This window comes from Natrix helvetica (genome assembly GCF_964273705.1).
Source record: "Natrix helvetica genome assembly, chromosome: 4".
Taxonomy (NCBI): Eukaryota; Metazoa; Chordata; class Lepidosauria; order Squamata; family Natricidae; genus Natrix; species Natrix helvetica.
The window spans coordinates 144,488,536-144,504,505 of record NC_138550.1 but is presented as its reverse complement, the minus strand read 5'-3'; the positions used below and the strand labels follow the sequence as shown (position 1 = coordinate 144,504,505).

At 35.6% G+C, this 15,970-nt stretch overlaps 1 protein-coding gene across 3 annotated transcripts in view; it reads right to left on the bottom strand.

Annotated features, from left to right (window-relative positions):
* Positions 1 to 15,633, bottom strand: part of MATN2 (matrilin 2) — a 205,077-nt gene extending 189,444 nt beyond the window's left edge. For 2 of the 3 annotated variants that reach the window (XR_014175310.1, XR_014175311.1), the window contains exons 1-9: positions 15,083 to 15,633; positions 13,811 to 13,974; positions 10,666 to 11,235; positions 9,775 to 9,897; positions 6,866 to 6,988; positions 4,192 to 4,314; positions 3,014 to 3,136; positions 1,471 to 1,593; positions 833 to 955 (exon numbers count right to left, since the gene is read on the bottom strand). Coding sequence is in view for 1 of the 3 variants with exons in the window: in XM_081952155.1 (XP_081808281.1) it covers positions 833 to 955; positions 1,471 to 1,593; positions 3,014 to 3,136; positions 4,192 to 4,314; positions 6,866 to 6,988; positions 9,775 to 9,897; positions 10,666 to 11,235; positions 13,811 to 13,925 (1,423 nt within the window). In the remaining 2 variants the exon portion in view is untranslated. The remainder of the gene's footprint in view (positions 1 to 832; positions 956 to 1,470; positions 1,594 to 3,013; positions 3,137 to 4,191; positions 4,315 to 6,865; positions 6,989 to 9,774; positions 9,898 to 10,665; positions 11,236 to 13,810; positions 13,975 to 15,082) is intronic. The other variant, XM_081952155.1, reaches the window with a different exon arrangement.
* Between the last annotated feature and the right edge of the window lie 337 nt (positions 15,634 to 15,970).

The following is a 15,970-nucleotide window of genomic DNA, read 5'->3' as shown; positions in this document are numbered from 1 at the left end:
CCACCCGGTCACATGACTGCCAAGCCATGCCCACAAAATAGGCCACACGTACAGAATAGGTGCTAAAAATTTTTGAAACCCACCACTGGTATATGTGTATGTTTGTGAGGGAGAGGAAGAATAATGAAGGTCATTGATCTAAAGATGAAAAACTTTAGATAAAAGACAAAAGTGTTTACTATCCATTTTGGGTTTCTTACAAGAACATCTTTTTGTGTAAGTTTGTGATATCTTAATGATATCTGTTGCAGTTTTGTGCTTTGTGATAATACCTTACTGAGATTACTTCTTTCAATATCTACACAGGAATTATCATCTACTAAGAACAGTGAAGTTGTTACTAAATTTTACTGAGTTTACTAAGTTACTAGTTACTAAGGTTCTTGATAAATGACTATCAGACTTTGAAAACCTGGTATCACTGGATCATATTCAACAATTTTGTTGAATTAACATTAACTAAAAAGGTTTTTAAATTGGATTTTGAATAAATGTGCAATTAATTGTTACAGTTTTGAATTTTACTGTTACTATCTTCCTTCCATCGTGCAAACCGCCCAGTCATATGACCCCCCCCAGCCATGCCCACCAAGCCACACCCACAGAACTGGTAGTAAAAAAAATGAATTCCACCACTGGGTGGGGGGCACTGAGGATCAGTTTGTAGCACCAAGGGGGCGGTGGACTGATAAAGTTTGGGAACCACTGATTTAATCCAATCACTGCTAATTAACGTGAAATTCTACTTGAATAAAGCTTTGCTAGAAATTATGGAAACAGTGTAAGCACTATTTTGTTTAATTTTATAGAATATCTCGGGCAAGAAACTTACGTGAACAAGTTTTCAGATCCTCATTAATGATGAATCCTTCAGAGCACTGGCAAATGTAGGATTCTCTGGTATTTAGGCAGAGTTGTTCACACCCATGATTGAACTCAGCACAGTGATCTATTCCTGAATTGTTGTGTTGAGCAGTAAAAGAGAAAACATTTGAATTTTCAGGCTATAAAATATCCAGATATGAAAACTTCAGAAACAGAAACAGATACAAAATAGTTTTTATATTTTCTCTTCTACAGGTAGTAAAATCTGTCACAAATGAGAAAGCTTTCTTACCAATAATATATAGGATTGCAAACATAAACCAAGAGAGTTTTATGTATCAGAGATATCCCAAAAAATTAAATGTAGATGCTCATAAATAACAAAAAAGTTGTAGGCATTCTCACTATTTTGGCAACCATCTATATTTGAAAAATAAAGATAAGATTCCTAGAATTAATGTGTTATTCTTTTTGGGGCTTTGTAGCAAATTTGTTATTTATGGAATAAGCAAACTTATTAAGTCACTTAATAAATTAATTTTAAAGGCATAACATTGTTATAGCCAACATATTCCTAGGGGACTCCTGTTCATATGAAAATTATTTCTGATATGCCAATTTACTCCTTCAAATAATCTAACTTACTTCTGCATGTTTTGCCATCATGGTTTAGAATGTATCCAATTTGACATTTGCACATATATGATTCTTCAGTGGTAACACACTCATGCTGGCAGCCATGTTTACCTAAACTGCAGGTATTTATTCCTATGGAAAGAGAAAACTAATAACATGTCAGGTAAAAATGCTGGAAAATAATGTAATTTTTAAAACACTGATTAATAATCAGCATATATAGCTACTAAAAACTGCACCTTTCATTTATGTTCCCAGAAAGCAAAAGCAAAATTAAAAATTACCTAGGCTCTTGAAGGCAGTTGTGTTTGTGCAAGAAGGAGCATCAAGAGGACTAGAGTTTCCAAAACTTTGGGGACTGGTATTTAAAGTTGAGGCCTGGCTTTCAAATTGAGTTTTTTACTGAAGTTGGCAGGCTGGCACTGTATAGTGAACTTGATTAATTGCAGAGACTCATAGCTAGTGATAAGGCCTATTGGCATGATGACAGCCCTGCTTCTGGCCCTTAGTGGCCACAATTGCTTTTTAATTGTCCCAAATTCCTTGGCTTGGGAAATCCATTACTCTAATCTACCTTGGATAAGCCTATATTGGATTTAGTACTAAAATAGGGTAGCAGTTACCTTGTTTTTGTTTACATAAGTCATTAGAACTGGGACACTAAAAAAAAAAAGATAGATTATGAAAATATTTTGGTATAAAATATTAGACAGATTATATACTTCTGTTCTCTATTCAATACTTAAACAATTTTTAATTTGGAATACTTTTATATGGTACAGAAAAGAGCAGGCATTTTTTATCTATCGAGAGCACTTTCTCAGGAGTAATCTGTCTCAAGCAACATTTAAATAATGAACAGGTCTATAGCAAATAATAAATGAGACTTAATCTTTCTAAGACTTTCTTCTTCATATTCTTGTTTTTATCACACTTGAGTTCTTTTCAATACTCAATTTTCTCCCTCTAAAAAACAAACAGGCAGAAAATGAATAGTTAATTCTTCTGAGAGCTTTAATTGCTTATGAAATTAGGCTGAGGGTCACAGATAGTCTTAAGACCCCATTTCCCCTTACCCTATTAGGGTTTTCAATTTAATATAAGTCTGTGACATTTTTGGTAATCTGCTTTATTTACATGGTGTTGCATCAGTTTCCTATTTAAGAAGTGTAAAATCTGTTCTAATCATCCAGACCTTGGCTATCACACTTCTTTTTCCCCTATAAATGTTTAAATCTAGGTTTGGATAGAACTCCAAAAGAAATGGGAATTGTTTCTTATGAAGACTTCTTATGCACATGTTGTACTCTAACTGGGACACAGCTTTTGACAAAATAAAAAAGTATATATACACATGTACTTGAATGAATAAACATTGTCTGTAGATAGGAATGACTATTTGAACTGAACACTTTAAAGAAATGTAGGAAGGAGGAAGTTTCATATGCATGTTCTAAAGTTATAATTGAAGTGATTATAAATTATATGTTATGACAGCAATGTTGATAAATAAAAGCAGATGAACTTACTATACACTTTTAGGGCAACATACTTTTGCAAGTTCTTTTATCCAGATTAAGAGTAAATCCTTGCTTGCATTGGCAAAAGTAGGATTCATCTGTATTGACACATTCCTGCTGACAGCCATGATTTTTCAAAGCACAATGGTCTGGTCCTGAAGATTGAGAATAAACTCTTAGAAGAACAGTACTGGAAAGTACCAAATATACAGAATGTAATGAAGATTAGCACCTTGGCTTTAGTGAGCACTTTTTATCTTTGGAGATTTGCAGGTAGAATATTTTCTTCATATAAAAATTACATAATATAAAATGTACAGTCATTCCTAGAAACATAGGAATGTGTTGTTTCACTCCCCCCACCCCTTGCAGCATACTCCAACCATGCCTTAACATTTTAAAAGGGTGTCTTATTCAAAAACTGACTCTTCAGCATTTCATGGATCACAATGTAAAGTAATGTAGATATGGGCTTGTGGATTTACTGCATGTCATCTCATTGACCATCACTCTGTCTAAGAGATGAGTCAAATCCTTTTGTCTTTTCCTCAGGGCAACGTACACTCTTTGAATCTCCTTCTGATAGGATGTTGCTAGTCGATACTAGTTTTTTTTTTCTATTCCTATTTTTCCCCCTGTAATTAAGTATCCTTTCTGTTACACGTATAAAACTTCTTTAATATTTGCTCAGGTTAAATTTTCATTCTCAGGAACATGCACTCACAACTTCCATCCCCAAAACTAAAATGGCTGTTTCCCTCTTTTCCTGACACAAGTTTTACGTATGAACAATCTGAGTTAGGGATGTTCCCAGGTCTTATTAGTTGCTTAAGTCTCTTGTTGGCATGTCTGTGTCCATCCAGTTGCTGGCACTGCCCTCATAGCCTCTCAGGACTATCACTCTCCTGATACGCAGGTGTATCCTCCTAAGTGTCAGGAATATCAAACTTTGTTCTCTTGATGAGTATTGCTCTGTACATCTAATTTGGACACCTGGTATTTTTCTTATTGCTAAATCAACTGTGAATTAGAAATTACTCTGCAAAAAGTATTTCCTAGGAAAGGGTACATGAAATTATTTCTGTTAGAGATGTTATGGGATGAACCTTCTGCATGCAAAGGAACTACTGAGTAATCTTGCTTTGTGTGCAAGATGGTACATATAACTTTTGAAGTATTAAATAGCAGAATTGAGATGTGGATAACTTACGTTTGCAAGTTTTTTTATCTGGATTTAGAACGAATCCATTATGGCACTGACAATAATAAGAATCTTCAGTATTGATACACTCATGTTGACAGCCTTGGTTATTCAAAGCACAATAGTCCACAACTGAAACACAAGCAAGATCAAATTTAAGACAAGTTACTTTGATACAGAATCTTAAAATTGAATGCATAGTATGTTCATAGTACCTAGTTCTTCACCTACTGCTGACATACCAGCCAAGTTCTATATAAATTTCAGTGGCATAATAAAAAAGCATTGTTTATTTATAAATGTATCCATATTCCTATATTATTGTCATTGTTAAGAATTGAAACAGCCTATTCCAAAACATACTCAGGTAAATGTAATTCTTCAACCAAAATACTGTCTTATCACGTTACCAATTTATAACGGACTGTTGTAAATCAGATGCTGTAACTACAATAAAACGAAGTGTATGTTTGAAATCCACACAGCCCAGTATGTTTGCTACTTCTGTTAAACAGATACATGCAACAAGAAAAAAATGGAGCTATAGATAAGCTCACTACTAGAAGTCTATAAAGGCACATATTGTGTGGTCTGAACTTTGATTTAAAATAATCTTATTGCAATTAATGGAACTGAAATTACTCATTCTTAACAAATCAGAATATGACACTACAGAAAAAATGGAGTTAAGTATTAAAGTTCTCTACATCATTTCACAAAACAAAGGAGAGTACAGAGTGTGGTGGCTCAACTGGATAAAACACTGCAAGCCTGCGTTTGAAACTTGAGTACTGCTATGCAATGGGTGAGCTCTGTCATTTGCTCCAGCTCCTGCCCACCTACCAGTTCAAAAGCATAATCATGAATAGATAAATAGGTACGGTACTACTTTGGTGGGCAATTAACAGGGCATGAAATGAGCCCCCAACCGGGCATCGCCTGGGCAACAGTGTTATTTAATTCTTTCAACCCAGAAGTGCCTTGGTGCTTCTGACACGAAAGCAGCAGCAGTCGATACTGAACAATATTTGGAAGATTTTCATCAGTTATGTCAAGCTTGTTGTGTTATACCCAAGCAGAAGAAATGTGGATTATTTACTGGAAATTACAAATCAAATCAAATTTCTCTTAAATAACATTCCTTTTCAATTGCTTCATGAGACGCAATATTAACACAAATCTTTTATGATCACCACATTTTAGGAGATGATTCATTGATTAATTGCAGTAATAAAGTTTCAATCAATAGGAAAACATTTGTCACAGAAATTATTTAGAAATAATGCAAACAGTAAATTGTAATGCAATTTTAAACAAATTTGTGTACTTCATTTTATACACAGACTTATTTAACAGAAAATATATCACTATTTCTGCCTCTAAGTAAGCAATTAATAACAGCAATACAGGAAGAATAGAGAAAGAGTTTAATTATAATAAGGAAAAAGTCCTATGCAGTGCCTTGCTTCATATTTTAAATTTGTCAACTCCTGCTGAAATAATTCTTGGAAGTTTTTCCCTCCTCAATAAATTGAGCGGTGTGGTGGCAGAGTTGTTCGCCTACCACTTGAAATGTCAAGAGTTCAATCCTAGGTAATGGCAGATATTTTTCTCCTAGTATGAAAAGAAAAAATATCTGTTGCGAACTCCGTGTGATGTCAGGAAGGCATCCTGATCCCACGTAGGGTGGTGTGTCGTGATGGCACAGTGATTAGAATGCAGTATTGCAGGCTAATTATGCTGACTGGCAGCAGTTCAATTGTTACTGACTCAAGGTTGATTCGGCCTTCCATTCTTCCAAGGTCGGTCAAACGAGGACCCAGATTGTTGGGGGCAATGGCTGGTTCTGTAAACCACTTAGAGAGGCCTGGAAAGAACGGTAAAGTGGTATATAAATTTAAGTGCTATTGCTATCCGGCCAGTAAATGCTGAGTTCCAACCAATCATCCCGACTCTACCCCAAATTAGGGGGTAAAAAAGGGTCAGAAATTATTTCCCTTTTCAATAAATATGTCTATACAGCATATTATATGTGCATATATGCATGTGTGTATTATCCCTGCCAGCAACCACACTCTTAAAAGGAACAAGGTGGGACAAAAATATATTCATTGAATGACTAAGCACAGACACACAGAAGTATACATGACTACATCCATTCTCTCTCTCCTCCTGCAACTCTCTTTCCAGAAACAGCAGAAAAGAAGTACAATAAGGAAATAAGACAAAAGGAAGATAAAGCTATGCTGAGAAAGGCAGAGGGGAAAAAAGGAAGAACAAAACTGTGCATAGAGAATATGAGGGAAGAGGTAGGATTTGGTGTATGTCTATTATTTTAGCTTCCTATTTTGATTCCTAGTATCATCTCTTCCAATCCTGCCATTCTTATAAAATATTCATTGTAGAAGTTAAACAAACGTAAGGAATCATGCCTCCTCGTCTCATTCTTTTTCGTTCTCTGAACTATGCTATTCCATTTTAAGCTATTTTGAAATATTCAGTGACATTCATATAAATATTTTATATAATACAAAGAACTTATTATGGTAAAGCAAGAAGTCAACATTCTCACCAGAAATATTTGAATACAGCAAATAATTCAAATGATACAGGATTATGTAGGGGAAATAACAGAAATAATCAGCTACTTTATGAATTAGTGCAATTGAAAACAAATACATACTGAAACAATTCTTCCCATTTTCTTCAAGTTCATAGCCATCATAACATTGGCAGACATAGGACCCAGGTGTATTTATACATATGTGCTCACATTCATGCTTTTCAGTTTCACATAGATCTTGGACTAGAAATTTTATAAAAACAATCAAATATTATTATATGAAGCAAGAAACTGGTAATTATTTCATTAGCTAGGAGAGTTTAAGAAAGTATAATGAAATAATAAGAAATATATAATATTAGTATATAAATATAAATCTTTTAGCTTCCGGATTAAATTAGAGCGGTAACATTTTATTCAGAAAGTGAAACACTGGACATAATATTTTTGAATGTCTGGTTGTACAGAATCCTTTTTATGTTTGTTGGTATACCCAATGATAATTTCTGTCCATCTGCAGCAAATATTATGAGATAATATTTCAGATCAGATGGTTTAAAGCCAAAGTCTTTGTATAATCTTTTGCTCCATAGCAAGAACTTGGAGATGTCATTATTATTTATATCTGGAATTACATTGTATAGTCTATTATGAACACTGATCCCAAAACCCTTCATATGACAGTACTTTGGATTTAACTCTCAATTGCTCTGACAAAGCCAGTGTCACAGTAGCAATTGTTTTTGTCTTCTGCCTCTACGGGAATTGCTGATTAGTTAAGTTTATGTAGGGTTGGCTCTTCAAATGCAAAAAGCCTGAAAACTACTTCATTACAAAACTGCATATCACAATTGCACTTGGGTCAACTGACAGAGGTACAGAATACAAATACAAACATGCAAGGAGGTGCACAATGCAACTGCGAAGATTAAGCAGAGGAATTGGAGAAAATCAACTGTAACAAAACAGTTAAGGTTGCCCCTGTTTTAGAGTGAAATGCCAGATGGCAAGAAACTGGAAAGAAAAGAGTTTCAAAATACAGATGTTACCACAAACTGGGATTGGGATTATTTTTTAAACTGAATGGCAGAGGCAAGATTATTTAAAATATTGAATGTTCATTTTAAAGCAAAACATAATTATTATAAAATGCTCAAAGCAAAGATGAATAAAAATTGAATAAATTCTTAGACTTTACTATTTCATTTGTCAGTCAGCTGCAAATTAAATTAATTAGCTGCAAAACCATCTCTAATAATATTCACTAGGCAAGGATAAGCTTCACAACATTACTGTTAGAAGAAACTGCAACACTGTACTATCAATATTTAGCATACCATTCTGTATACAGTATAGTTTCATTTTTTTACTGCTTTATCCTATACAAATCTACTGAGGAAAACCTACTGAGTTTGTTTGGATTTCATCATAGATAACTGGATTGCAGTCTCAGATTTCAGTATAAGTATAGTTTAATTGAATCCAAAAATGGCGAGAGGAAAGAAAACAGCTGTAGTGCTGTTTTACAAATGCATGTATAGTTATTTAAACTATACATTTAAGTTCAGATATATTTACATTTTATATATAATCATCAGTGATAGATATATGAAGTTTAGAATTATATATCAAAATATATGTGACATTTAGAGTCTAAAATCAACATTTTCTTTAGATATTTATTATTTTGAGATAAATAAATGCTGAAAGGAGCATGAAAATTGGGGGAGAAAGAGGAAAAGAATTGAGTTAAACATTTGCCTACAAAAAAAATCTTAATTCAAGACATAACATAAAACTTGCACAATGCTCTTCAATTCACACTGGACAAAGAATACTGATCTTAAAGCCAACTCTCTAACACATACTGCAGCATTGCTGCCAAGCAGTCAGTGATGTGGAACAAGAAAAAAGACTTGAGCTATATTTTAATAGCCATTACTGAAGGAGAACCTTGATGGTTATATCGATTATATGCCTAATATGTTTCTGCAATATGTAATTCTGCCCTGTGAAATTTTGTCAATACTTTCAACTGTTAGTGCACACAACAAATATATATAAATCTATTCTAATTTCTAAGGAAGGTAATAAATATTTTATACCTATAAAAATATCTGTAAAACAAAATCTGTGTATAAGTAGGGCAATCTGTGACTCTTGCATTGTTGCTGAATGTCAATTCCCATTAGCCCCAATCCATAGTAAAAGAATGTAGTTGTTCAGCAACATTTCAATGGCTACAGAATGTCCAATTTTCCATGTTCATCTGTGTTAAATACTTTGTCAAAGCAGACATCATATTTTTGATAGTGATAAATAAGGTATTACTCCATAAAGACTATAAAACTGATTAGGAGACAAGGTAGAATACTTTCTATTTTAACCCATTAATGTGGATCATAATCACAGATGGAAACTAATAATTGGAAGCATACATATTGGAAAGAGGGAAAATGTGTGCGAATATTATGGTTATGAACTATTTTAAAGTGTGCATATTATATGTGACTACCAGATTTTTTTGGAGTATAAGACGCACCAAGATTTTGAAGAGGCAAATTTTTAAAAAAAGTTTTTGCACTTTGCAAACCTCCCAAAAACGGCCCGTTTTTCGCAAAAATGGGCCCTTTTTTGTCAAAAGGGCATGCATAGCCTTTAGGAGGCTTGTAGAGTGCTCCTGGGGGCTGGGGCAGACAAAAAATGGCCCGTTTTTCGCTCATTTTTGCCTTCCCTAAGCCCCAGGAGCACTCTGGAAGCCTCCTAAAGACTGTGCATGGCCATTTTTGCAAAGGGGGTGGAGTTTTGGGAGGCCAAAAATGCTGTATTCAGTGTATAAGACACACCCAGATTTTCAGTCTCTTTTTTGAGGGAAAAAGGTGCTTCTTATACTCTGAAAAATACAGTAGGTATATTTGCACACCTCTAATCTGCAAGTAATTCAGTCCTTGGGTCAAAATGTTGCATCTTCCCACCATGTTCTGTTCATAAGATAGTGAACTACAAAAGACGTAATACATAAAACTCACTGCTACAGCTTCTCCGATCTAAGTCCAGAATATATCCATGTTTACATTTGCATACATAAGAGCCAGGAATGTTGATGCAGAAATGATCACAACCATGTTGAGTTATACTACACATATGCTGGACTGAGGGGGGAAAGCAATATATAAATTAGCACAAAACGTGACTTCAAAATCCAATTTATGAACACATAAGAATGTCTCCCCAAATATCAACAGAATAGAAAATATGCATGTTAAAGTGATAAAATATGCAAAACTGATCAAAACTGATGTTTATACCTCATTTATATATATTCTAAATTTCGTAAATCTGTACATTTTAGGCATAAATATCAATCTATTGATAAGCACTACAATTTCTTAGAGTAGGGGAACTAAGAAATGGCCTACACTTTCAGGAACACAGCAGGATTTGCTTAATTTATTATGTGTTTCCCAATTCCATGCATTAAATGTTTTTTTTTAAATTAAACACCCATTTATGATTTTCATTCCATTCATGTTGACTTTTCTTCCTGTAATCTCATCACTTTATAATCCTTTCTCTATAGGTAGTTTTCAATTTACGACCACAACTAGGACCAGAATTTTGGTCACTAAGTGATGCAATTGTAGAGCGAGATATCATATGACCACACCTCTTAGCAACTGCAATCCTTACAATCCCCATTGCCATTGTTAGCTGAACAACCATCGCAATCCGAGCCATTCCAGGCCTGGTCCGTTCCAGTCCCAAGCCTCAATAAAATAAGGGACTGCTTCCAACTCTCCTTACCTGCCTATCTCCTCCCTGCCTCTTTGTCCGCCTTGCGCCCTACCTTGTGGGACAGGAAGCAGCCCCCAAATCAGTATGTCTAACACAGCCTTTTAAATATATATTTAATACCTTACCACAGATTTTGGTTTGGAACACAGAAGTCAGTGATTCAATTTGGCTGAAGTTTGCAACCAGAAAAACATGTTCTTCATGCGGTTCACTCCCAATTGATTTTAGTGTGTTCATATCTACCCTTCCCACTCCAATAGCAAATATAAGGATTCCTGAATTTCGGGTTTTTGCTGCAATTTCTGCAACTGGATCCTGTGGTCTCCCATCTGTCACTATCATGATAACTCTAGGTACATTCTCCCTGAGTGGCCGAGCCCCTTCAGATTCTGAAAATGCAATGTTCATGGCATATTGAATAGCTAATCCTGTCATGGTTCCAGTGGCAAGATACATCATCCTTTTTACTGCTCTCTCTACATCCTGTTTCTTCTTAAAAGTCTTCAGTGAAAATTCATTTTTGACGGTGCTGGCATATTGGATTAATCCCACTCTAGTGTTATCGGGACTAATGTCCAAAAATTGCAGGATGTTTAAGATAAATTCTTTCACTTTTTCAAAGTCATAAGGGCGAACACTCCGAGAGCTATCAATGATGAACACAAGGTCAAGACGTTTATTACTGCAAGCATTTTCTGGAATGAGAATAAAACAAGATAAAATGTATATAATCAGCTTTATAAAGCAAAACATCTTCAAAATAAAAGTGTCTAAAAAGTGTAAGAAGTTTTATTTCCAGGTAGAAAATATTAAAATATAAATGTTAGTGCACACAGGGTTTCTCCACAAAAGAATTAATATGGGTTATAGAACTAGAGTGGAACATTGTAAGTTCGTATTTTTAAAAATAGATCTAACTAGTGGTAAGTATTTGTTCTTAAAGAACAGGTTTGTTCTTAAAAGCAACATCGCACCATCATTTATGTATTTTATGTATGTGCCGTATTTTTAAGAAATCACATATTTCACCAATTTACTGAAAAAAGCCTATAAAGAATTTTCCTAGCCACATCACTGAAGGAGCCAGTTACCTTCTATTTCTTATATAGTCTCCCTGGCCTATAGACAGCTTTCTCTTGAATAATACATGGTCAAAAAAAAAGGAAAGGAAACAATATATACCTTTGTTTCTACATTTTAATGTCTGACCCAAATTCTTTCTTAAAGTTCACCATCATTGTGAATCACTGAGCCCAGCAAGATAAAGCCTTTTATTATTTTAGGTTTTTCTCTTCCTGTATCCATTGGGTTGATATTGGCATAATCTTAATTGTTTTTAAATATGATGTAGAAAATGAAAAGCTTCATTATTTCAATTTCAACAATAAATCCATTGCTTTCAACTATAAAAGCATCATCAGCATGTCAAAGGTTGTTAGGCTTTATTTCTATCAAGTGTAATTAAAATGTATATTTTCCCTAGATCAGCATTTCTCATAATATACCTTGCATGTAAACTAACGAATGAAGATATAATACACAATCTTGATGTCTATAGAGATTCTTAATCATCCAGGTCATGTTTGTAATATACAGTCTGGATATATATTTTTCTTAATTCTGCACCATTTAGTTGTGCTACTCTAACTGTTGCTTCTTAGGTGTCATATAACCAAATGGCCCAGTATATTAAGGACTAGCCTCAATTAGTTCTGCATTGACAAAAGTAGTACACGTAGTCAATTTATGGCTGTTCCCTTAACAAATTAACAATGGTGTTGGAAAGGCGGCTTTATGGCATATAAAGCGCTTCTGACCATCACAAAGCATTGTTCACTCCCTCCCCTGGTGGTCATGAAATTGTGATCTGGTTGTCTGGTAACTTGCTCAGACTTACAATTATTTGCCAAGCACCTACAATCATGTGATCACCATTTGCAATCTTCTCTCCTCGTTTCCCAAGGAAGTCCATGGGGAACCCAGCAGAAAAGATACAAACTGTTGCCACCTACCAGTTCCCTCTCATTTATGGGAGGCCAACATTTCCAGTTCCTCTACATTACAAATTGCCACAGAATTATTAATTTCTGCTTTGTCTGCATTTGTGATTGGAACATAAATCATAAGGTCTGACTACTCCATTTCTTCTCTGATTTCTTGTCCATGGTAGAAGATCTGACATGAAGTGTTTTCTTTCAGTTCAATTTAATTCACTAATACACAGAATGACAACATACATTCTTGATATTTCCACTCTAACAAAATTAAATTTCCATTGCTTTGATTCATTATATAAATGATGTGAATTATCACAAATGACATAACATTAATGTAAAATTAATAATATCTGCTTCATTATTTTAAATGCAAGAGATCTATTATTTCACAGGGACACCTGATAGATTTTTGATCCATTTCAATGGAGTTTCACTAAATAGGGTGCATTAAATCTAGATTTCAAAAGGAAAAATAGGGTGAAGGAGAAAAAAATAGTGTTTATGTTGTAATTTGGAGGCCAAACTTCTACTGGGAATCAAGCGTTTATTATACATAAGCAATGGAAAGAAAAATTATGCATTATGTCATACAGTTAAGCTTCCAACAGAGGTTTGTTATCCTAGTTTATTCCAAGATACTGTTATATATTTCAAACATAATACAAATAGACAATTAATCTTACTGAGACTAGTATTTTCCAATATGCATGCTGCATTAGAAGTCCAAATGTATAAATTACATACAGATGAACAAAACATTATCCCAATATGACTTTTTATATTATAAAAGCTACTTCCGGAAAGAAATTTTGGTTGAAAAGGCAGTGGAAGGAATGGAGGAAATTAACTATTTTTCTGCCTATTTTCCTGCTCTAAATTTTATTGTAAAACTAAGAGAAAAAAACTGTTTTAAATATAGAAAAGAAAAACAATAGTAAAGAAAATGGTCATGTACACATTTTTGTAAACTCAATGACTTCTTCAGAAGTGGTTTTTATTTTAAATATTATAGGAATTTATATGCAATATAGTTTTTCCTTAATTTGTTTCCTCAAAATCCTAACTCTAACTTTATTATTTGCCGTTTTACTGATTTATTTCAAAATAAGTCACCAGTCCAGTAAAATATTTAACTTCCCTTTCATTTGCTATTCCTTTTTCTATTGAAATCAATTATTCCACATACACGCAAGTCCCTATGCCTCTTATCTGCAAAGATTAGGAAAATTAAATTATACACATTTCTTTGCTTTACAAACTCACAGCAACTTACCAAGAAAAGTAGCATCATTTCTTTGACTTAAAGGTATTCTTGGAAGCTGTCGTTCCCTGGCTGAAACAGGAAAAAGTCCAACCAGCAAAAGGAAATATAAAATCATTCTTTTCATTTTCAAGAATAGGAAAAAATGAAGCAATAGGTATAATCAGGGCAGAACTCTGTAACAAGATAAAGAAATTATGAACTTTTTCACCAAACCACTGATGCCAGAAGAACAAAATAAACCTTGCTTCTCATTGTCTTTTAACATATATACCATCCTAATAATATTAGCAGAAACTTTAGAATGAATTAGAAAAATACTTTTAACAGATATTTGGGGACTCTGATCCTTTCACATCCATTCATGTATCTACTCATTTGATCTCATTAAGAGATCCACTCTTGATTCTGGAGACAGCTCCTAATATATATCAGAAAATATACTGAAAAACATAGGTTGGGAGGCTGATTGTCAGCATTGAAAAAAAGCACTGGGTACTAGGTATTAATCAGGTTTCAATATTAGATAAGGCAGCAACAAATGCCACTGTTTCCATATGAGAGGTTCAAAACTTTGTTGGAGAATCACGTCCTTATTCCTGCTATGAAGATTTTTAAATGAAATAAATGATTCTTCTTACATGAGATAAGTGATACAAGGCTGTGGGAATGAGTGCTGTAAGTGGAAATATTTGAACAGTGCCAAGATCCATTTAGGACAGTCTGGCAGGACTACCTGTTGGAGGATGAGGGAAGACAATTCAAAGCTAGTTTTAGCTTTGGCAGCAAAGGAAGAGCCCCCCACCCCGCAAAAAAAAATACCACCCACTCTCATTTATCCCTTCGCTTTGAATCACTTATATTAAAGTTTCATACAACGGGTTACACTTCTGTTTCGCTTCAGTAATAATATTCCTTGCCATTCTTTTCCTCTTGATTTTCCCCTCTTGGCATTTCCTCCCTTTGTCCCTTCTCTAAGCAGGTTTGATTTAAGGTATTGCGGAAGTGGGGGGGGGGAGGAACTGGACTGGCCACCGACCCCATAAAACCTTTCTCCCTTCAGTTTAGGGTTCATTTCGGGGTCTGATTTGCCGCCTCTCCTACGCTGGGCTAACTAGACGGATTTTGTTCTGTCACTGACAACGGACCCCTTCTCCAACCCCCAGAAGTGCCCCTTCAGGCCAGAGGGAATCACATTTGCGGGAAAGCCAAGTCCCAGCGCCAAGAATAGGAGTTGGCGCCAAAACATCTCTTCCCCGCTCTTCGCGCGTGCGCCTCTCTTACCTGCCGCGCCAGGTGGGTCCGGGCTCCCGAGCTGAGGCGACGGTGAGGCGATACGCGGCCCGGTTGACGGCGCCTGCAGAGCCGGGGACGCAATTCTTTCCCCGTCCCATCCGAAGAGAGGCGCTGAGCCCTTGTCTATCTGAGCGAAGGGGAGGAGAGACGGCTGGAGGTCAAGCCCCGCCGCGCCGGGAGGCTCTGCGGAAGGGTAGCGCCGCTACCTCAGGGAGCTGGAAAACGGGAGGAGAGGCAACTCCAGAACCGCGCGGCCTGCTGAGCATGCCTCTCTTTTATGTCCCGGCGGAGACTCGCCGTTAAAGAATTTAAAGCCCGATTGAGTCCTGTTTTTTTTATTATTATTATTGAGGCTTCTCGATTTCTGCTGACCCTGTCGGTTGTCGTCGAAGGGACGTTTTCTCCCCTGCTCTTAGGCTACGATCCAGCGATGCTAAGCCTTCTCTTGTTTATTTACTTCGTCTTCTTCAGGAAAATAATATCCAGACTTTTCTTCAAGAGGAAACCAAGATTACTGGCAACCATGAAATACCAAGTGATATGAGATCTAGGATTCTTTTTTTGGGGGGGGGGTCGGAGGGAGGGAGGGCAGAACTAAAGAAAAACCAGACATTAAACCAGAGATCCTCAGGTGCTTTGGGGATATATCTCAGAGGAAGAAACATTTCTCAACTCAGAGCAAAGACAGTGAAGGGACCTCCTGGATTTTGCATGGAAAGGGGACGCTGCCACCACAAAGTCCTTGCTTCTTGGTCCTTACCTTCTTCCCCATATCTGAGGGATCTGGAAGATCCCTCCAATTTGGACAGAGAATCTAAGAAGAATCTACTCTGAAGAAAGTGATCCTACAGATGGCAACCTCCCAAATCTTTTCTT